Source organism: Ipomoea nil, unplaced genomic scaffold, assembly GCF_001879475.1.
Source record: "Ipomoea nil cultivar Tokyo-kokei standard unplaced genomic scaffold, Asagao_1.1 scaffold0268, whole genome shotgun sequence".
Lineage (NCBI taxonomy): Eukaryota > Viridiplantae > Streptophyta > Magnoliopsida > Solanales > Convolvulaceae > Ipomoea > Ipomoea nil.
In genome coordinates, this window is record NW_017616696.1 from 1,585,922 (window position 1) to 1,609,594 (window position 23,673).

Here is a 23,673-nt window from a genome sequence, read left to right on the forward strand (position 1 = left end):
TCAAGTGGTTATAACAGGACTTGACTGTGTATTTGCCTTTTTGATCCCAAAACTAGTACCACGCGTCACGTGGCCTCCTGCGGGAAATCAGGATATTCAAAATCAGATCAGCGTCACGGGAATTAAAAATGCTTCTAACTCGGGCTATATCCCATCCAGTACCTCGACGATTAAAAAGAGAGGCCACCGGGGCCTCGAAAACTGCCATTGCTACCGGAGTTGTGATGAACGGCTCATCTGGCACCGGCAACCATGTATGCCTTCCTATTATTGTATCATCACCACTTCCTATACTGCGCCTACAGCCGTCCCGCATTACTTGCTGGACCCCTAGCATCCCCCGCCAAATGAAGGAGGGGTTACTGCCGGCAACTGCATCAAAGAAAGCACAGTTAGGATAGTATCGTACAGTGTAAATCCTTGCCACTAGTGAGTCAGGCTTGGTAATTAACCTCCACGCTTGTTTACCAAGCAATGCCATATTCATCTCTCACAAGGTCTGGAACCCCATCCCCCCTGCAGTCTTCGGGGTCGATAGATAGGACCAGGACCGCCACCGTATCCCTTTGCCATTTCCAATTCTGCTAGTCCACCAGTACTCATTCATTAGTGTCTCAATATTCCTGCATAAGCCTACAGGTAATAAGAATACCATCATCGCGAAGGCCGACATTGCTTGAACAACATTCTTTAATAGTACCTCGCATCCAGCCCTAGATAGGAACTTTTCATTCCAACTCCTTACCCTCGCTAGGATTCTTTCTTTCAAGAATCCTAGAATCTGCGTCTTCCTTCTCCCGACCAATGATGGCAGGCCCAAGTATTTCCCTGCAGTATCCCCCTTGGTCACCCCCAACAGACCGGTTACAGCATCCCGTGTTGGCTGGTTGACATTCACACTGAAGCACACCATGGACTTGTCATAATTTATCCTCTGGCCCGAAGCATGGGAGTAGACGTCTAGAACATCCTTCATCGCCTGGGTTTCTTGGGCATTGGCACGCAGGAACAGAAAACAGTCGTCTGCAAATAACAAATGTGATATGGGTGGCGCACCTCGAGCTACACGGACCCCATGTAACCTTCCCATAGTCATGTACCTCTCTATTAGAACACTCAGCCCTTCTGCAATTAAAGGAAAAAGATATGGCGAAAGGGGATCACCTTGCCGCAACCCACATCCCGGGATGATTAGACCAAGCCGACGTTGTTCATATAAAATATGGTACTTCACCGATTGGACTGTTTTCATAATCACTTCTATCCACTGCCTCGCAAAACCCATCTTACCCATTATCGCCTCCAGAAAGCCCCACTGTACCCGGTCATAGGCTTTACTCATGTCAACCTTTAGCGCGACCATTCCTTCCCTGTGTCTTCCTGCACAAATAGTGATGGGCCTCGTAGGCCAGCATTATATTATCGGTTATCAGGCGCCCAGGTACAAAAGCACTCTGAGCCTGTGATATAATCCCATCTAGTAGTGATTTTAACTTGTTTGCACATACTTTAGCGACAAATTTATAGACCACCGTTGCACAACGCTATAAGCCTCAGATCCTTCATAGACTCCGGAACCGCTTTTTTAGGAATCAAGACAATATAGGTGTCATTTGCGGTACCTGGGAGCTTAGTCGTCTCAATAAAGCCCTTGCAAAAGCTAGTTACCGCCTCCCCCATAATATCCCAATAGTGCTGAAAGAAGCCCGGCCCTAACCCATCCGGCCCCGGTGATTTATCGGGATGCATCTGGAATACAGCAGCACGAACTTCTTCCAAACTTACTGTGCGCAACAACTTTACATTGTCCCCGGTCGTGATCCTCACACCAACATTGTCAAGGATCTCATTCATGTCTCCCTGGTCTGCCTGAAACAAATTCTGAAAATAATCATGCATGACCGCTCCAATTTCCTCCTCCTGGTCTATCCAATTCCCACCAGCATCTTTGAGTCTGTGGATTTTATTTTTCTTCTCTTTGTTTTCACCGAGTTATTGAAGAATTTACTATTGCAATCTCCCCCTTATACCAGTGTTCTTTGGCCCGCTGTATGTTGTTGTTCAAGCAAGACTAACCATTCCTGTTCTGTGTTCCCATAGTCTACCATACTGTCAACATCATTACGGGTTCGTAATAACTCCAGCTTACTCTTGCACTTGTCAATCCTCCGTTGAAAATCCATATTATAATTCTTCCCTCATCGCCAGATGTCATGGCCACAACAATCAATTTGTGACAAATCATCCTGGCCCACCGTTCGATTCCAGCTTTGTGCCACGATTTCACGACACCTCTCTTCCCTTAGCCACATATTATCAAAAAGGAAGCGTTTCCGTCGCAGCACACTTACTGTTGACGCGGGCACTGGTAGCAACGACATATGGTCACTGTATGGACATACCAGTGAGGTAGCTGTAACACCCTCGAACAAATTCAGCCAAGTTTCACTAACCATGATTCGATCAAGCTTTTCCTCAACCAAATTATTTGTGCCACGGCCCAGGTTCCAAGTATACTGATACCCATTAAACGGTAAATCCTGAAGCCCACAGTCGGCCACTGCCTCAGAAAAACCATTTATGCACCAAGGGGAATGTGGTGCCCGTCCCCGTTTTTCATACTGGTGCAAGAGATCGTTGTAGTCTCCCATTACTACCCATGGCAACGTATTCTGTGTCGCCACATTCCGTAGCAGTTGCTAAACCTCTCTCCTCCGTGACCTCTCTAGGTACCCATAGTATCCTGTAAATCGCCACTGTGGGCTCCCTACATCAAGATTTAGTGTAGTGTCAATGAAATTATCAATGTAAGCTGTAACCTGCAAAGCCACAATATTATACCACAATAATGCCAAACCACCCCAGTGCCCCACCGCATCTACTCTAAAAACATTCTCAAAACCCAACTGCACTCTGATATTTTCCATTCTGTTACTGTCAACAAAAGTTTCAATTAAAAAGACTACTTTTGGCCTCTTCGCATAGATCAGATCCGCTAGAACTCAAACTGCCGTCGGGTTGCCAAGTCCCCGACAATTCCACGTCAACAGGCTCATAATTCTTGGCGGGCTTGCGCTGCAAGTCCCGTCGTCTCCCCGTTTCTTTGCAAACCACTGTCACATTCCATCCCTGCCTCCCTACCAGCAATATCTGTCTCTACTCACTTCCTCTTTGAGTCATTGGTCACAAGTAGAGAATCAGTGCTACCCCCGCCGATGTACTGTCTTCTACTACCATCCTAGGGGCCACCCACTCCTTTCGCTCAGCGTCTAGTTCTGGTGCAATCCACCGTATTCCCGCAGTTGGGGCCATTAGGCGATTCCCTGCCCTGAGCCATGAACCATATGGTTTTCCGGCCTGGACATTAAAGCCCTGGGCGATTCTGGGGCAAACCCTATCCCCATGTCCAATCATCCCGCAGATGAACATCACCCCAATTAGAGTTCGCATAATTATTAAACATATATTACGAATATATTAAAATATATTTAAAATATATAAATAAATAAATAAATATATATATATATATATATATATATATAATATAATATAAAATTTAACATAAACTTTGTTCAAATAATTAGTCCGGCTAAATACATAACATTCATAGTTAAGCATCAAAGATTATAAATCAAGAACTTTAAAAATCATTTGATTTTTATGCATTTAAAAATAAATAAATTTAGGTTAAGTTTTTTTTTTCGTTTAATTAATCTTCTTTTGATTATTTAGATCAGAACAAAACTTATTTCAATTATACTTTTGCATTATTGGTATTATTTAGGTCGTTATGATATTAATATTTTTTGTATGTATATTCATGGTTGAAAAAATCGCTAGGCGCCTGGGGACCGCCTAGGGCGCCTTGAGCGATTAATCGGCGCCAAGAGCGCCTAGGGCGCCTAGGTGGCTGACCGCCTAGCGCTTAGGCGCCGATTAATCGGCGCCTAGGTCCGATTTTTGCAACACTGTGTATATTTATAATGGTATAATTATAAATTACTTTACAAATATTATACTATTATTTTTTTTATCGGGCAAAATTATTCTTATATCATTGTCAAGCCTGCGCGACCTAACTACAAAGTTGCTTATCATAAATACAATTACACCTGAACTCTAAAACAGTAGGATCATTTTCTAACGAATTGACAATGTTGACATCCCATTGGCTCTAATTGAACAAATTTAGAAATCTGAATTTTATCAATGCATGAAAACTTATAAAGAAATTTGTAAGTTAATTTTTACTATATCATTATAACAATATCTATTGTAACTATATATTTTGAATTATTTATTATTATCCTCTATTGATAGGAATTGTAACAATAATTGTCATGACAAACTCTCAAAACAATTTTTCTCAACAACGAATGTAAATTAAAAAAAAAAAAATCAATGATTTCATCATTGTTGATGAAAAGTATGTACACCACTTTATTACTCTTATTAAATTAAATAAAGTAGTAGCTACAACAAAAAATAATACATATGCATTTAATTAATTTAGAATTGGATGTCTATAATGCCTTTATTTAAAAAAAAAAATTCATTATAAAAGATTTAAAAAGAGATGTAATTTCATTAGTTATATTGTCTTTATTTTCTACAATTCAAAGATTCATTACCTTCAAATTTATTAATTTATTATATTCACTAAATTGTCCATTGTCTTCTTTTTACATTATCTTGTAATTAAATATCAAAGTTATAAAATTAATTAATCCAGTCTTTATGGCAGATATGCACCCCATAGCCTTATGTAATTGGTGCGTAGTATATTTGCAAACAAATAATACTCGAAGTACGAGTTATCGATCCACAGGGAAGTAGTTGTATCAAGCACTAGTTACTAATTTATTCATTAGAGTTAATTAATCCTAACAATTGTTTAGATGATTGATTTGCATAAAATAAATAAAACAGAGATTCAGGATTTTGAAAACAATTAGAGAGGAGATGAGCTTCTTGGGATTCAAGTATTTAATCACCTAGTGCCAAATCTTAAGGACAATATTAAAATCTGGGTTTAACAAGTGTGAGGATGCAAGGTGGTATAGAGCTACTCTCGTAGTCACTAACACTAGTGAATTTCCACTCCGGCTTACACACCTAATAAAACAAGATCAAGCATCATAAATTTCTAACTACTACCATCTCTCGATGCGCAATAATCAAGAATTAAACTCCCTAACAAAATTACAATTTCTCAATGTGCAACAGTTAGGTGCAATTGTGTGTGCCCTAAATTATGTCCAACTCTCATTGTGACACAAAGATAGCAAACGAAACAAGTAATTGTGGCCACTAATTACAAGCATCAAACAATAAAATCACAATTGCAACACAAGCATTAAACCCAAATAATAATATATTAAAGAATCTAAGAGCTTAGGCACATAGGTTCATAAACACTTTTACCCAAGAATCTCTAAAGAATTTAGCCAAACATGGGTAAATTATACATAGCAAATATTAATAAAGAAAATACAAATTATCAAAAGAGTACAAGAATGAACCAGACGATTCTCTCGAATCTCCCTAGTCTTCTTCTTGCTTCCCAAGACAACTTGTGGCTCTTGATTTCTCTCTTTCTTGTCTCCAAAGATCTCTGAATTCTGAATTATGGATTCCCTTTTCATTAGGGTTGAGGAAGATGAGATTTTATAACTAGAAGTCCAGAACCAATCTTGATTAAAATAGGAATTCTGTGTAAAATTGGACTGAAATTGTATCTGGATCGAAATTGAAATTTAATTATTTTTTATTTATATAAATGCCGTCCTTGTGATTTTGGAATTAAACGCCACCTTAGCTTTCACTTTGGAAATTGTGCACCCCTTTTGATTTGAAATTTCCCTTTTGATCAGCGCCTAACGACTTCCATAATTGAGCACCGCACCTTTTATTTATCGTGCCACTCGACTTCGACAATAATTAGCTACGGTCTAAACTCGACGCGTCGAGTTTCACGGTGGAAAATCCGGGAATGCGCTGCATGTTCTTGACGCGTCGAGTCCTCTGGACTGGACCCGTCATCTCGTTTTGACTCCGAACTTGATCTACAATAATTCCAAAACATTAACAAACACCGTAAAATATTCAAAATGAGTGTGAACCACAACTAAATAATAAAATAAAGGATTTTCAAAAAAAAAAAAAAAATAAAATAAAGGATTATGCAATTAAATTATCACAATCATGACCCTAAGCCTAACAATTATAGATAAATCAATAGTAAAAATGTGCACAATTAAGTGCACATCAGTAATGTTGTTTACAAAATTTTGTCTAAGATGTTGGCTAACCGAATGAAGACTGTTCTTGATAAGGTTGTATCGGTGTCACAAAGTGCCTTCTTGCCGGGTCGTTTAATCACAGATAACGTGCTAATTGCCTCTGAAGTGTTGCACTATCTTAATAGGAAACGGGATGGAAGAGACGGTTGGTGTGCGCTTAAGTTGGACATGACTAAAGCGTATGACAAAATGGAATGGCCGTTTTTGAAGAAAATTATGAGTCGAATGGGATTTGAACAACGGTGGATTTCTCTTATTATGAAGTGTGTGACTACGGTACGGTACAAGGTTGGGGTTAATGGTGAACTCACTGATTATATCATACCTTCCTTGTCTCCATATCTTTTCATATTGTGTGCTAAGGGGCTATCCCACCTTCTGAATAGATCGGTTCTTAATAAAGCTATATCGCCATGTGTGGTTGCTAGGGGTGCGCCCGGGGTTTCGCATTTTTTCTTTGCTGACGACAACATGCTATTTTTTAAAGCTACAACTTTGGAAGCGGAAGCAGAAGCAGTTAAGGCATGCCTAGTAGCTTACGAAAGGGTGTCCGGTCAGTCTGTCAATTTTACAAAGTCTTGCATTATATTGTTTATAGTAGAAACACAAATGCTGAGGTGATGGATTCTGTGGCATCGATTTTCAATGTGAGCCAAGCAAATAACATTGGTAAGTATTTGGGGTTGCCAATGGGCATTGGGCGCAACAAACGTGAAGTGTTCTCCTTTATTGAAACGAAGCTTAATGGCAGACTAAGTGGCTGGAACAAGAAGTTCTTGTCACGAGCTGGAAAGGAGATCTTGTTGAAGAGTGTTGCGCAAGCTCTCCCTACATACACCATGAGTGTATACTACCTCCCCATGAGTTTCTGTGAACGCATTGAGAGAATAATGAATAAGTATTGGTGGTCTTCTAATGGTAGGCGTGGAGGTGGGATAAGATGGATGTCCTGGTCTCGACTATGTGAGCCAAAGATGAACGGAGGATTAGGCTTTAAGTGTCTAACACGTTTCAATGTTGCTCTTCTTGCCAAACAAGGATGGAGGTTACTCACGAATCCAACATCTCTAGCTGCTATGTTGATGAAATCCCGATACTATCTGCAAGGTGAGTTCTTAAGTGCTACAATTGGAACAAATCCTTCCTACTGCTGGCAATCAATACTGGCAGGTCAGGAGGTTCTTAGGCGTGGATGTATTCGGAGGATTGGGAATGGTTGTACTACAAGTGTATGGAACCATCCTTGGCTTCCAGATGATGACAATCCATTTGTCAATTCTCTCGTACTGGGTGATAGTGCAGGCTTAAAGGTTAGTTCGTTGATAAGTCATGTAACTCAGGATTGGGATTTAGCAACGTTGAACCCCTTATTGGAACCCCGTGATGTGAACCTCATATTGAAAATCCTAGTCTCTATTCTGTTTGAAGACCAATGGTGTTGGAAAGGTGATGTTAGAGGATTATATTCTGTACGAAACGGGTATCGTCTTCTCTCGGAGCTGCATAACAATAATCTGCCAACTTCTGTATTCTGGAAGCAGATGTGGAAATTGAAAGTTCCACCTAATATTAAAAATTTCTTGTTGATGGTGTGCTCCCTACTTTATCTGCGTTGGCCAGTAGGCATGTGGAAGTTGAGAACTCTTGTCCTATTTGTCATCAACAACATGAGTCCATGCGTTATCTGTTCTGTGAGTGTGTGTTCATCATCCCTCTTTGGATAGATCATGCAGATTGTGTGCTTCCTCTAGCTGATGAAGATTTTGTTTCTTGGCTGACTACTGGATTAGCGAATTCTTCGAATGCAACAAAGCTTAAATACGCTGCCATCTGTTGGGTTATATGGACAGGGAGAAATAATGTTGTTTGGAACCAAGTTCCTTGGCAAGTGTCAAAGATTAAGCAGGAGGTGGCTCATTTGTTAAACCTTTGGCAGGAAAGCATGGTGGTTGAGTCAGGACGTGAAACACATGGTGAAAGGGTGGAATTTGCCATGGCGTCACTAGAGCCATCCTATCATATCTTTGTTGATGCAGCATTATTTGCAGACACGGGGGATGCAAGCTTTGGGGTGGTAATTTTGGATAATAGTGGCTCATATGTTGCAGCTAAGAGTGGTCCTCTCCGTTGTTTGAATGATGCTCATCTGGCTAAAGCAATGGCGGTTAAAGAGGCTCTGTCGTGGGCTAAGGATAGAGATCTTCACAGGGTGGTGGTTAAGTTTGCTTGCCAGGTGGTGTGCAACTTGTTGAATGGTTCTTTACCTGATTTCTCATTCGCAGGGTGTGTTCTTCGTGAATGTCGAGAGTTAAAACGACACTTTGAAGTGGTGTCTATTCGGTATGTTTCTAGATCAGTAATTAACTTAGCTCATGCCTTGGCTAGGGCGGCTCGTTTGCAAACTGATCCTATTTGTTGGATTTCTTCTATACCTCCATGTATTGCTTTGATGATTTAATAAAATGTTTTTGGTTGGTTTTCAAAAAAAAAAAAAATATATATATATATATATATATATATATATATATATATATATATATATATATATCAAAGTATACAAAATATGTTATATATATTTATTTACCAAGTATTTTATACAAATATAATAAATATTAATATTTTGTTCAATACTTTCAGATGATAACCTAAGACTCACATCTCACAACGCATGAAATATGTAGAGGAAAAAAAATCTACCACTACCAAATATCAATATGTGCTTGTAAGATAAAAAGTTAATAGTAAAACTAAGATCTCATCATATACACAACAAGGCAAATCTAAAGCTTCCTACACCATAATCTCATTGCACGATGAATCCATCTATATGCTACCACCAGTAACCCAATTGCATATGACACACTATCAATAAAAAAAAAGAGAGGACATATACTGAAGATGAAGACAATGACAATGCTACCCACCCAAAAGAGAATTAAGAAGAATTAGAGAAATTTAAACCAAAAGTAGTATTTATTTAGCTATCGTTTTTAAACTAAGTATTTAGACTATCGCTATTACAAAGTTGCAAATATTTATTTTAGTGACAATAAAATCAATATCTCATATATTATCTTGCATTTATATACTTTAAATTACCGATTTAAAAAAAGAAATTCAATATTTATTTACCTATGCATGAACATCTCCAATATAATATTGCATTGATATACTTTGAAATACTTACTTAAAAATAATTACTGGGCATTATTTCATTCGCGCAGAGCGCGTAAAAGAACTAGTTTAGAATATACAAATGGTAAAACTTAACAAAGTATCAAACTAACACCTTAAAGTTTAAGAACAAAAAAAAAAAAAAAAGTGCTGGGTCCCGCCTAGCCCGTAGGCCTGGGGCGGGGGGCGGCCCTGTAAACCCATACCCGCCAAGGAGCGAGTTTTTTTGGCCTGCCGGGTAACTCACCTCGTTCCGTCAGCCAGTATTGACAGCTCTAGTTCTCATAATGAAATTGTGTCATTAACAATAATAATAATAATAATAATAATAATAATAATAATAATAATAATAATATTATTATTATTATTATTATTATTATTATTATTATTATTATTATTATTATTATTATTATTATTATTATTTCGTCCCATTTTATGTGTCTGATTTGGTTAAAGATGGAAGTTATTTACAATTTAAATTTTTATAATATTCTTTAAAATTAGTATATAAGATTTATATATTTAGAAATTACATTCAAAGTATTATTGAATATAAAAAAATTAAATTTTAAAATTTTACGAAAATAAAAACAAAGGAAAAAGAGTTAGTTTGACTAATAAGTATGACAGATTAAATGTGATAAAATGAGAATTATTTTGAAACCCTAATTTCCAAATCAAAGTCATAATTCCTAATTTCATTTTCATGTTTTCCTCTATCCCGACCCGGACAACTTGCGGAACAGCGGACAGCGGTGGAGCCGTGGAGTGACTACGTGAGCCAGACCGGCTGTGGACTGGGGACGGCTCAGCTGAGGTAGGTCTTCTACTCTTCTACTTTCTTCTCTGAGCGTGTAGTCAGTAGTTCTTCTACTGTATTTTGCATATTAGGACTCGCGACCTGCGGCCTCCGGCGGTGTGATTTCAGTATATGCCTATTTGTATTTCAATTTTGCTGTGTTCATTATGTTTAGATGAATTTAATGCTGTCATGCAATTTTGTTAATCTGCTATACGATATTTGTTTGTGTTGGTTTGTTGTCATTTGTTTTTGTCTCTCAATATCATTAGTAATTGTAAACTCAAAGGAAAGTGAAGATTTTGGAATGAGAATATGGGACCAAAGATCAAGTCTGATATGTTTTAAATGGTACTAGTATGTAGTTTAGGATTGAGAAAATGTTGTTCTAAACTTTATAGATCATATGTTAGGTGTTTGACTTTTTTATATATGACTGCTAGAGCTTAGTGAAACTCCAGCTCTTGATTGCGTAGTTTTCTTAGTCGCTTGTGACTATAAAGCTCTTGGAATGTTTAGAGGAAAATATTATGAAATATTAAGATTGCTGGAAATTGGAAAATAAGTATTCTCTTACGGGAGAAGTTATGCCATTTATTCAACACCTGAGTTAATTGTCAGTTTTTTATATATATATATATATATTACTTGTCAGCCTATATAATATCAAAAATTGAAGTCTAATACAAATGAATACAAACAACATATAAACAATATATATATATATATATATATATATATATATATATATATATATATATATATATATATTGTTTATATGTTGTTTGTATTCATTTGTATTAGACTTCAATTTTTGATATTATATAGGCTGACAAGTAACAATACAATTGAATCTGTTCATGAACAAGAAGTTAATGAACATGCTGCAACTCCATCAATCTCTTCAAGTTAACCAATAGAAAGTAACAACTCTGTTGGCTGTTGCTGAACAGGAAGTCGCTATTGAATAGGAGGAGGTTATGTTAAAACCTTGATTGATCTGGGTGACTTGGTGTCATTTTAGACATTTTTATGATGTATTGGTTGGTTTTGATTCTAGACATGGTATTGAACTTGTGTTGTAAGATTTTTATGTTTTGGACTTTATGGATTTGTGGTTATTAATTGGTTTTCATGTGAAGTATTGGGCTAGTTTTCATGTTGACATGTTAGGTAATATGTTTTATTTTTGATTTGTTGTAAAGCAGTATATAAACATAAATGCCTGAGACGAGAAATTAAAGCAAGAAAAAGAGATAAATGAGGAGTATGGCAGCCGGCCTGTTACCGGTAGGAACGGGAGTAGGACCAGTGGTGTCGATGATGGTTGTCCCAAAATCAAATCTTCGGCCTTGCTATCAACCGCTTGTCTTTACCCCCCATCCAAGTCTCAGTCACAATAATAGTACTAATAGGTTGTTATGTCGCTGCAATGCCACTTCACTCTCCTCCGAAGCTGAAGGGGATGTGTTCTCAGTCATCACTTCTTCTAACAGATCCGAAGTGGACTACCTTGGTCAAAGCACTAAAGGCGACTTGAACCTCAATTCCGGTATGAACTATCAATCAAATACTACTTTAATCCCTCACCACTGTCGAGCAAATACTTCTCCCTCTCCCCTTTTGACATCAAAGATATGAGGTTAATAGTGTGTTTCGATGGGTGGAAAATGCGGAAAGAAGTTGCGAAGAATTTAGGTGCTTTGTTTTGACAAGTGTATGTTCTATTAAAAGAAAAATTAAAGACATAAACATGGAATTGTGCCGATTGAAGTCACCTGTCTCTTGGTGGGTTTACACATCTTTCAGGACCCACGAGACTTGTGTACATTGATACTGGCTGGTTCTATTAGTGTTCTTTATGTGTTTTGTAGTGTCTTTCTTCCCTATGTATACAGAGAAGGAGGGGAGGGAGGAAAACACATAAACATGTTTAATTTCGTATTTCATTTATAATGTAATTAGATGCATGGATGGAGTTGAGGTTGTTGAGTAAGACCAAATCAAGGTAGAGAAGGGAGGTGTGTTGGATAACCATTTTGATATAAGTGTACTTCTACGGTGTATATTGTTTTGCACTCCCATGTATGCAATATAACAATCGACAAAGTGAGTGGGGTGAATTTGGGTGATGGTTATATGCGAGGTAGGGTTAAAAATGTGGGATGTGATACTGTGGAGTGAAAGGGGGTGGTGTGGCAGGGTAATGTATAATTAAAGTAAATATGAAGGGGAAGAATAAAATATTGTGTGTGTAGGTATTACATTTTACTCCTATTTATAAGTAGGCTCCCTAACACTTATCATATTTATCTAATATGGGAGACACATCTCTTAACACTCCCTTTCAAGTTGGAATATTGATATTAATCAAGCCTAACTTTGCAGCTTTAAGACCATGAAGAGTTTTAGTAAAAATATTTGCAGCTTGATCCAATTCTACATGGGATGGAAAAAGCAATCCTTGTTCCAACTTTTCTCTAACAAAATGACAATCAACCTTGTCATATCCCTGCATGAAATTTTTATTTGAGGCAATATTCATGGCACATTGATTATCACACTGTTGGTCTCATAGGCATATTATCACTTAAACTCCAAATCTTCCATAATTTACTTAGTCCACCTCAATTCACTTGTTACTTGAGGTATCATTCCATATTCTGACTCTGCACTTTATTTGGACACAACAACCTGCATCTTACTGTTCCACAAAACCAAGTTGCCACCAACAAATACAAAGTTACCTATGGTAGCATTGGAAATTTGGAATAATCTTCTACTCTTACATGTGAGCATGGTACCATATCCCTGCACTATTTGCTTTATTCAAATTCCGTAGAATTTAAAGTACCTCTTGCCAACATGGTACTCAAGGTCGGTCCATGAATCGGCTAACCATACTCATTGCAGATGCAATATTTTCTATTTTCTTTTCTTTCACCTGAATAAAACTTTTATTCTTCATTTTTTTTTTTTCACTTTATATTTTCTTTCCCCCCTCCACTTCCTGCCCATCCAAACATAACGTTACTCTTGACTGGTTGTCTTGTTCCACTATCTCTATCAGTTAAATTGTTGTTATTTTTGAATGATGGTGTAGGACTCAATGGCCAGGCAACATTGGAAGGCCCCATTCAGGAAGTTGCCAAGGCAGAAACTCAGGAAGCTGAGCACTTGCTGCAACAGCTTGGCATTGGGGTACTCTCTGCTTATACGTTTGTATTTTTGTGCGTTTTTACTTTAATTGTTGCACTCTATACCGGTTTTTGTTCTTTTTCTCCTTTTTAAAGAATATTACTGTTTGTCTGTTTCTAACTTTTTTTTTTAATCAAGAAACAGTGAAACACCAATGTGGGTTTAGGGTTGATATAGGGAATTTGGCCCTTATCTGAAATTTAATATATATATATATATATATATATATATATATATATATATTTATAGTGTCACTAGGCAAGTCATTCAAAGAATTGAAATACATAGGAAACTGTAAAGAAGTTGCTAAAGTAGCTAAACTATCTGCAACTGAATTTTTGATTGTTGATAAACATGAGCAAGAGAAGTGTCAAGCCAAGTGAGCAAACATGTAAAAGTCTCCACTGTGTTTTGAATATTACTGTTATTTGTTTATTGGTAATTAATGCGCATGCTATTAGACTTGTACATGTGAATTTTTAATCTTAGCTATCAATTTTGATAATGTTGTTGTGCAAATTTAAACATATTTTCCTTTTTCCTTCTATTAAGCAATATCTTAATACAGTACTGAAGTTTCAGCACACTAACAGTGCCAAAAATACATTTCATCCATAAGTTGTTATGCTTTTGTGCAACCACATTAATAATTTCTGCAAAGAAATCAGCAGAGGTTTTTCTTTTATTATTATTTTTTGTTTTTTGTTTTTTGTTTTTTTTTGTTTTTGTCAACATTACCTAGGATTTATCTTTTTTACTAGAATGCTGCAAGACTAAAATTTCTGCAGCTACAAGAGTCATCCCTTTGATGAATATCTTCCTCTCATGAGAAGGTTGAGTGTATTTGGTTAGTAAAAAGGAGCCAAAAAACCAGTGTTTGATGCATTCCACTCTTTTTTTTTCATGTATAGCCGTATAGGGGATAGATGTTGCTAATAATAACAAACTCACTTTCTATGTCTAAGAGTGGATATTTTGGTTGAAAAGGTGATGCCAAATGTCTAAATCTTGGTCTTAAACTAAGCTAGCTTGAGTAGCTTCCACCAAGTAAAAGTAACGTGTCTCATGGGTGGGTCTTAGATGATTGCAAGCATTACGCTATTATCGATTCCTTTTATATTCATTTTGGTTGGTATTCCAAAAAGGCAAAAACCCCTATATGAAACAGAAAAAATCCCAGTTATATCCTAGTGGCAACTACTGACTTTTTTGCAACTATTTGCATTGTCTGCAGAAGTATAAATATGAAGGTTGTCCATTAGATATGTCACCTTCTATATAGCTATTAATCACTGCACCTATAAGTGACTAGTTATAGAAGTTAATGGTCTTGAGTTATCATCACTCTTGAATGATGAAATCCATGTGTGATCACATGATGTGTTATCCCATGTTCATTAGCCCTTATTTTTCTCATAGGTTCTAGTATTTCTATGTTTAAATGTGCTATGTTGTTTAGTTCTTTGATTTGGAAACAAACTGCAGGGTCCATTTTCCACAAGACATTCACCCCGTGGCATATTTTGCAGTCGCACATTGAATCTGCGGTCAATCAGTGCGATTGGATATGATATGGACTATACTCTTATACACTATAATGTTATGGTAAATAGTATTTCTTTATTCTTATATCTGAAATCTTCATTGGCTAATCTTTCTCCCCAGTTAAATGATGGGAATGCTTTGACTTCTAAACTTATAGGCTTGGGAGGGAAGGGCTTATGATTATTGTATGGACAATTTGAAAAATATGGGCTTTCCTGTGGATGGGCTTGCTTTTGACCCTGAATTGGTATGGTAGAGCATTCCCCTTACATTTGCATACATATTGTTATATATGTACTCACAGATGCAGAGAAGACAATGCAACATGGTTATGTAGGTCATTAGAGGGCTTGTTATTGATAAAGAGAAAGGTAATCTGGTTAAAGCAGACCGTTTTGGATATGTTAAGAGAGCTATGCATGGAACAAGTATGTTATCTACTCGAGAAGTGAGGTAAGAATGAATACTTTTGATTGTTCACTTTGAGGAATAAGAATTAACTGAGTCCTTTGCCATCTTAAATTTAATATATGGCTTATATTTATACAATCTTTTTAACTTGTAAGATCTGCCATTGCTCATGAGCTATTCAATTAATTTTAGCATTACTGAACCTCTGAGGAGCCATGGAATAACAGTTATATATTTATGTTCAAATTAAATTCTTTGATATGGTACTTTATGCATAAGTATTCAACATCTGGACATGTACTTAATGACAAATCGGTTTAATGTGACTCTTTATCTTTGTGTTCAATGGAAGTGAGATATATGGGAGAGAGCTGGTGGATTTGCGGAAGGAGAGTCGATGGTTGTTCCTCAATACACTATTCTCTGTTTCAGAAGCTGTAGCTTATATGCAGGTATATCACTTCCTAAGTACATGCTCTTGTAATTCTATATATTCATTTCCTTCTGTTCTTTATTTTCCCGTATAGCTTTAGCTCTTGCCCATCTTTCTGAAACTCTCTTTGGTTATTGTAAGGGGGAAAAGTGTGAATAAGTCAAGAAGGAAGTGAAACTAAAAGTGAGCTAACATGAAATAAAATTAATGATTTGACTTTTGAGTTTCTGATACCTTTGGCAGTCTTATACAACAGGTAAATTCACCTAATTTTGGGCTCTGTGGAATTAATTAACCATGCAATGAGTACATGACAATCAAATTTTCAGCGTCCTGTGTGCTGAATTGATGGTAGTTGCAAGGGGCATGGGAATAGTACCAACAGCATACCCAATTTTCCCTTTACCTTTATGATCAAGGAAGACAGATTGGAACCAATGCCTGAATTTAGTTCCATTGAGTTTATGTTGGGTGATTTGAAGGGAATGGTTTTTGAATGTGGCATAAATTGAAGGATGTGTCACAGGTATGTTTGCAACCTGTTGGTTGGCAAACGAGGTGGCTTCAGTGGTTTCTTTAGTGAAATCAATTTCTGCCATTGCTGGCTCTAATATAATGAACAAGGAAGCTTTATGAATGAATCTTCCTTGTTATTTTCTTAGATTATTGAATTACAAAAATATAGGCTAAGGTTACCTTGGTTCTAGGAGGTAAATGTAACAATGAAAAGATTGAGGAAATTAGTTCTAACCTACTGAGGCTAATAACAGGATACAAAAACAGAAAATCAGAATCATTTTGCAATGTTTACTGCTAATAACATTAAATGATGAGTTTCCTATCAACAAAGATTCTTTCAAATCAAATGAGTTCCTTCCAGCTTCAGGCTAGGGAAGCATCTAGTAAATTTTTTGAAAGTAGTTTGCTGCTATCTACCAAGACACTGTTATTTATGGCACTCCTCTCTTGTAAAACACAATCCATTCTGCTTATGCTTGGTCTCAAATGGCATTACCTTTTGGCTTTTGCTACTGAATCTAGGTTTTTTAGACAATTATCACACCTTTTATTTAAATTTTATTTTATATGCTTTGATTGCTTTCTGCTTAGCAGTATCTAATTATTTATTGTTGTTTTTGTGTTTGTTTGTTTGTTTGTTTGTTTGTTTGTTTGTTTGTTTGTTGTTGTTGTTGTTGTTGTTGTGTAACATCATCTAATTGTTCATTGCAGTTGAGTTATATTTTATACATTTTCAGATGGTAGATAGATTAGATGAAGGAATCATAGCAGCAGAGCTTGGCCCACTTGATTATAAAGGGCTTTACAAGGTTTGATGTAGAGTGCTTGTGTAGAACAATTATGTAATGTTTCTGTTAATTTTTTGACACTTGGCATTGCTGACAGGCTGTTGGTAAGGCACTCTTCGCTGCACATGTGGAAGGACAACTGAAGGTAAATGTTTTATTTACAGGTATTCCTTTGCTGTGCTCAACATTATAAACTAATCTATGTCAGCTACCCAGACTGAGATAATGTCTAAACCTGAACTATTTGTTGAGCCTGATCCTGAGCTACCCTTGGCGCTGTTGGATCAGATGGAGGTATTCTTTATTAATAATTTAATTTTAATTAATATATTTCCTTTTAAGTTTTAACATTTTAGAATCATCTCAACAACTAATCTATAATTGCATAATTTGTTTTATGGTAGGCTGGCAAGAGACTCTTGCTCATTACCAATTCAGATTATCATTATACGAACAAAATGATGCAACATTCCTTTAACCGATTCCTTCCGAATGATATGAGTTGGCGAGATCTATTTGACATGGTGAGCATTCATACTATCATAATATGATTTTGCAGCTGCAAGCTGAACTTCTATCTTATGGATTCTTTCTTCCTGTCTCATTGTGAAAATGACTATAAGGTATTTGCACACAAGACAACAGTTGTCAAAGTGGTTAATTTCTTGCCTAATCCAGAAATGTCTTTCCTTGATTCTTGTCTTACTATGAAACAAAGACTTCAAGGTTCAACTGTCCTGAAAGTGCAAAGCATTTTCCACTAGTGTGAATTTTCTTTGTGTAATACATTTATTCTTTACAGGTTATAGTCTCAGCCAGGAAACCAGAATTCTTCCAAATGTCACACCCTATGTATGAAGTCGTGACTAGTGAAGGTCTAATGCGTCCATGTTTTAAGGCTCACCCAGGTGGGTGGTATAATTTGTTCTGTGTCCTTGTGTTCTGCAAATCAATACTCCTGAAGTAAATGCCTAAAGGGTGGGGTGGTAAATGGATGAGCTGGGTAAAATATGGGTAGTGGCCTGAATTGGCTTTTTTTTATGTAGGTATACTTTGAGACCACTAAATCTAGGCAGCCCAGTTTTGGACCCCTTTTTACTTACCTATATTTTACCAAAGAAGTTACTAGAAACTTCTTTTATATATCGATCTCATTTTCAAATAGGTGGCTTATACTCTGGAGGAAGTGCTCAGATGGTTGAAAATTCACTCGGCATTCATGGAGATGAAATATTGTATGTTGGTGATCATATATATACAGATGTTAGCCAATCCAAAGTCAATCTGCGATGGAGGACAGCATTGATTTGCAGAGAACTTGAAGAAGAGGTTAGCTTATGACAATTTCTTGATCATAATGTTTTCTAGTAGTTGATTAGGTGACTATTTTCTCTTATATTTCTAGAGACTAGAGAGGGCATTTGCTGGATGTTTTTGGGCTCCTGTCTTGTTCTATGGATATCAAACGTTTCTTATTTTTTAATTTTCACAAGGGCTCTTTTGAATGGCCTGTAAATTTTGTATTGCAGTATAATGCATTGATTCGTAGTCAAGGTCATCGAGCATTGCTGATGGAGCTAATTAGTCAGAAGGAGGTTGTAGGAGGTCTCTTTAACCAACTTCGGCTTGCTCTGCAGAGGAGAACAATGGAGCGACCTGCACAAGTAATTTTACCAGCTCAAAATATGTTCACTATAAGATAACCATATGATATTCGTCCTCAGTTCAAATGCAGGAATGCAGAGTGTTACTTTATGAGGAAATATTGCTTTAAGAGCAACCCCATTAGGGGTTTTTGCAGAACAAAAAAACTGAGGAGATGGTTCTTAGAAGATGGTTTTTGCAAAAATTTTACTCCTGCAAGATATGGTTTTTGTCAAAAGAAAGAAAAAAAATAAAAATAAAAATAAAAATAGAGAAACACCGCGCCCGTTGGGGCGCTTCAGAGTGGTCATCAGCTGGCGGCCACTCTGAACTATTGTTGTTATCTTTTATTTTTCTTTAAAAAAAAAAAACTGGCCAGCAGCTTCTTTGTTTTTAAACATTTTTATATAATTTTGTTATTAAATTTTTTAAAATTTATGCTATGAAACTGCCAACTTCTGTATTTATTTTTTATTTAGTTTTTTAAAATTTATACTATGCAACTGTCAACTTTTTTTTTTTTTTTTTTTAAATTTTGTTATTAAATTTATAATTATCAATTAACTTAAATTTCAACATGTTTAATTTAAATATAAATAACAGTAATAATTATAGGTATAATATAATTTTTCTAATGATAATAAATAAAGAAATAATTAAAATATAGTTGGTGTAAAATGGTGGATTTGCAAAAAAACTTGTAAAAAAAACTAAAACTGTTGGGGAGAATGGTTTTTTAGATTGAGTAAGATAGTGGATGCTGAGATCGATGCTAGGGCCTACAAAAACTAGAGTAAAAACTGCAACTGTTGAGGTTTGCTCTAATGTAGTATTTATTTATGAGCTCTAGTCAATTGCCAGGCAACTGATTATCTAATGATACTTACTGCTCTGAAAGTCTGAAGCTCCTTTGTAGTTTTAATTGTAAGTATTCACATTGTGCCCTGTGATGCATCAGACTCTTGCTGCTACCAATATGGATGATAAAGAACTCACTGAAAGCATTCAGAAGCTACTTATTGTTATGCAAAGACTGGATGAGAAGATTGCTCTGATGTTAGAAGCAGATGGAGAGCATTTTAACAGAAGGTTTAAAGAACCTGTTTCTTGGAATTTTTATTTATATTTTGTTAGAACAGTTCGTTTTCCTATCAGTTTACTATCTGTATTTAAGCTCAACTTGCTAAAAGCAGTCTTGACCTTCTCAAGCTATTTAATTGTTTAATCTGTAAGCTTGTGAACTAGGATTGATGGTTGATCGATATTGGTATGTTTTTTTAGGTGGGGTTTCATTTCACGGGCAGGCCTTTGGGACAAAAGCCACTTAATGCGGCAAATTGAGAAGTATGTGAATTGGCTCTTAACATCTCTAGAGATTTGCAAATGTGTACTGTTTAAACCTTCCTGAGCTTTGTTCTTTTGGAATTGCAGGTATGCTGATATTTATACATCAAGGGTTTCAAATTTTCTCCAATATACACCTTTCATGTATTTCCATGCTCAAGAACAGGTATTTGAAGCTTTCAATTTTCTTAAAATATTTTGTGAGTTTCTGTTAGCCTTTATAATGCCATTACTGATTTCTGTTTCCATCATAACATGTGGTGGAAGTGCTTAAGATTGGTTTATGAGCAAATACCAATTTTGGTCCTACGAGTATTAGCAAAATGACAGTTTTGGTCTACATGTTTAATTTCTACCAATTTTCATCCGCGACTATTGTTTTAGTACCAATTTTCATCCACGACTATTGTTTTAGTGCCAAAATTCATCACGCCGGTCACTCATTCGTTTAAGACATGTCGAAATCTAAAATTTTTAAGGGTATTTTTGTCCTTTTCAACTTAAGATCCCAATTTGACCATGAATAATGAGATTTAAGCCCTAAGATCGATCCAAATTCGTATTTTTCCTTATCTTACCTTAATTGAGGAAGAGAACTGTGAATTGAGATCGATCTTAGGGCATAAATTTCTTTATTCATGCTCAAAAAGACAAAAATACCTTTAATAATTTCATATTTCGCATATCTAAAACAGAGGGGTGATTGGTGTGATGAATTTGGCACTAAAGCAATAGTCGTTCGATGAAAATGGGTACTAAAACAATAGTCGTAGATGAAAATTAGTAGGAATTAAACATGTGGACTAAAAATGTCATTTTGTTAATATTCGTGGCACCAAAATTGGTATTTGCTCTTGGTTTATTAAGTGAATAATAATAATAATAATCATCATCATCATCATTATCATCATTATCATCATCATAAAGGCAATGTAAAAACTTGTGTGAGACCGTCTTCCTTGTATGTGAAATAGGTCGGGTCAATATGAAAATGTAATACTTATACTGAAATATGTAATAAGGAATAAAGTGTTTCTTACTTATAAGAGAAAGTGTCCTAAAAAAGTATTACATTTTCCGTTATACTTTATTCTTGATTAGTATTATATTTTTCAATATAAGTATTATATTTTCATTTTGACCCAACACGTCTTCGTGAAGCGGTCGCACAAATAAAGATCCGTGAGACGATTTTATTGGATCACAGGAGAGTCACTCTTTGTGACTAGATGCAATTAGAACTAAAGCTTTTAATTTTGCAATTTATATGAACTTTTGAGTCTTTTTGCCGGTCATCAATTGCTATCAATATTGACTTAATCCTATTTTTACCCTTATATTTTTTAAGATTGTTTATATCCCAAGAAAATAAAAATCTTCAACACCTCTCTACTAACAACCACTACTACCAAATCCCCAAGCCTAATCCCAACTCAAACCTTCACAACCACCGTCATAAATTTCTAATCTCCAGATTTTATATTGCAAAATAATATCTTCAATGCTATCTTGGCTTGTTTGGTAACATAGTTAGCTTATCAGTCAATTTTAGCTTATTTGATCACTATTAGTTCTTTGACTTGGTTAAACAACCAATATGAGTATTTGATTAATTAGCTTTATGTAACAACTTATTGCCTCCAAAATGCTAAAATTCAAAAAGCTACTCAAAACAACTTTTTCAATTAGCCTTTTGAGAAAATCATTTTGTATGTAATTAGCTATTAACTAACAACTAATTTACCAAACACTTTTCTCCAATCAGCTAATGCTATCAACTAGTTACACTCACTAACCCAATCAACTAATGGCTATCAACAAACATTTATTTACCAAACACCCCCTTATCTATTTTGCACTGGGAAAGCACATTAAGAACAATTACAACACCTGATGACTACCTCATAATCAATAAGAAATCTCATAATATAACTTGGGGTTTTATTGGGGGTGGAATCCAGAAATTGGAATTGGCTAAAATTGCAAATCATTAATCGAAATTCATTATAGATAACAAAATTGCTTACAGTCACAACAAATGATGGTTTTTTTTTTTTTTGTATTTTCTTTTTTTTTTTGTTTTGTTTCTTTTTTTGTTTTTTTTGTTTTGTTTTGTTTTGTTTTGTTTTGTTTTTTTTTTTTTTTTGTTTTTGTTTTTTCAAGCCATTTTAATAACTGTGTACATCATTTTAGTTTACTTTGCTCTTGGGGAGATGTACCCCTTAAGAAATGCATCAAAGCCCTGATTAACAATGGATATTTCTAATCCAATTAATGATGTTGCAGTCTCTTGCTCATGATTCATATTCGTTCCACGGTCTAAGAGTTGATAAATCAGATGAGGGCAATGGCAACGGCAACAGATATTCTCTCTAATAACATCATGTGCCGGTAGGTGCAATCTGAAGTTGATAACTGTAGCATATAATCGATAATTCACTGTGTTGTACAATGTGAAACTAGTGCTAGTACAACGGGGATAACTGTATTTGAATTGTGTACCAAGGTAAAGAAATTCAGTATAGATTTGCCTTAATTTCTTCTTTTTATCGTTGACCTATGTTATTCAATCACATAAAATTTCAGTGAATCCTCCCTTCCACCTCTATTCAATATGTGATACATCTGAGAGTGTACTAAACCACTTATAGACATAATTCGTTAGGTGTCAAACATTATTACATACACCATGGTCCATACAGTTATGTGAATCATAAGTAAAAAGTAAAATTTTTAATATACTAAAAGTATATTATTTGTGTACATAAAGTACATTATTTGAAGGTACATTATTTGAGTACTGAAAGTATATTATTTTATAATTACTAGTATTTGCACCCGTGCGATGCACGGAATGAATTTGTTGTAATATATTAAGAATATATGAATCGATATATAATTATTTAAATTAGAACATAAAATATTATATAGTGCAATTAAAGATATGGTTTTGATCGTTTATATATTTTGATGTTATCATTGCTTGAATTTGTGCAAATAATTGCTCAAATTAATAGCTAATGTCTAGATGTACGCATATGGTGCTATAACTTTGAAGATTTTATTTATCATTATTTAGAATTTTCATAAATTAGGTAAATGTGATTGTTCTCTAACAACTCAGTTATAGAAATGAATTAGTATCCTTATTCATTTGTATGGAAGATATATTTTTTTGTCTAGATATATAACAATTTTTTCATTTAAAAAAAAAAAAACTTAATATCACCGATTATATTTACACACTATTGAAACCTCTTTGTAGACGACATTGGTAGTGACAACACAATTTTGTTCATCTTCGTCTAGAGCTAATACCTTCAATCCATCAAGACGGATTACTTGGATTAAAATATATAATGGTAGAATATTACTCAATTAGTTATCCTTTTATATTTTCAGTCAATTAGTAATATCGGATTCATTTTCAGCCAATTATTCTTTTTTATTTTCAGTCAATTAATCAATTAGAATATCAAATGTAGTGGTATTTTTACCTAATTTTTGTTCCATTTT

At 35.4% G+C, this 23,673-nt stretch overlaps 2 protein-coding genes across 3 annotated transcripts; one reads left to right on the forward strand and one right to left on the reverse strand.

Moving 5' to 3' along the window:
- LOC109152396 (uncharacterized mitochondrial protein AtMg00310-like) lies at positions 1 to 481 on the reverse strand. Its single transcript, XM_019300058.1, has 2 exons — positions 163 to 481; positions 1 to 77 (listed from the first exon to the last, which is right to left on the reverse strand). Exons 1-2 carry the CDS (start codon positions 479 to 481, stop codon positions 1 to 3), a joined length of 396 nt encoding a protein of 131 aa, XP_019155603.1.
- Positions 482 to 10,161: 9,680 nt separating this feature from the next.
- LOC109147821 (5'-nucleotidase domain-containing protein 4-like) lies at positions 10,162 to 22,704 on the forward strand. 2 transcript variants are annotated; one of them, XM_019295479.1, is made up of 18 exons: positions 10,162 to 10,293; positions 11,484 to 11,827; positions 13,379 to 13,476; positions 14,959 to 15,078; positions 15,176 to 15,265; positions 15,356 to 15,471; positions 15,782 to 15,881; positions 17,119 to 17,190; positions 17,267 to 17,314; positions 17,386 to 17,463; positions 17,574 to 17,693; positions 17,972 to 18,077; positions 18,335 to 18,498; positions 18,699 to 18,833; positions 19,772 to 19,902; positions 20,095 to 20,157; positions 20,245 to 20,323; positions 22,444 to 22,704. In XM_019295479.1, the coding sequence occupies exons 2-18, from the start codon at positions 11,536 to 11,538 to the stop codon at positions 22,531 to 22,533; spliced, it is 1,902 nt and encodes a 633-aa protein (XP_019151024.1). In that variant the 5' UTR covers positions 10,162 to 10,293; positions 11,484 to 11,535; the 3' UTR covers positions 22,534 to 22,704. The 2 variants fall into 2 exon arrangements, with proteins under 2 accessions (XP_019151024.1, XP_019151028.1); XM_019295483.1 differs by lacking the exon at positions 10,162 to 10,293 and adding an exon at positions 10,304 to 10,392.
- The last annotated feature ends 969 nt before the right edge of the window (positions 22,705 to 23,673 follow it).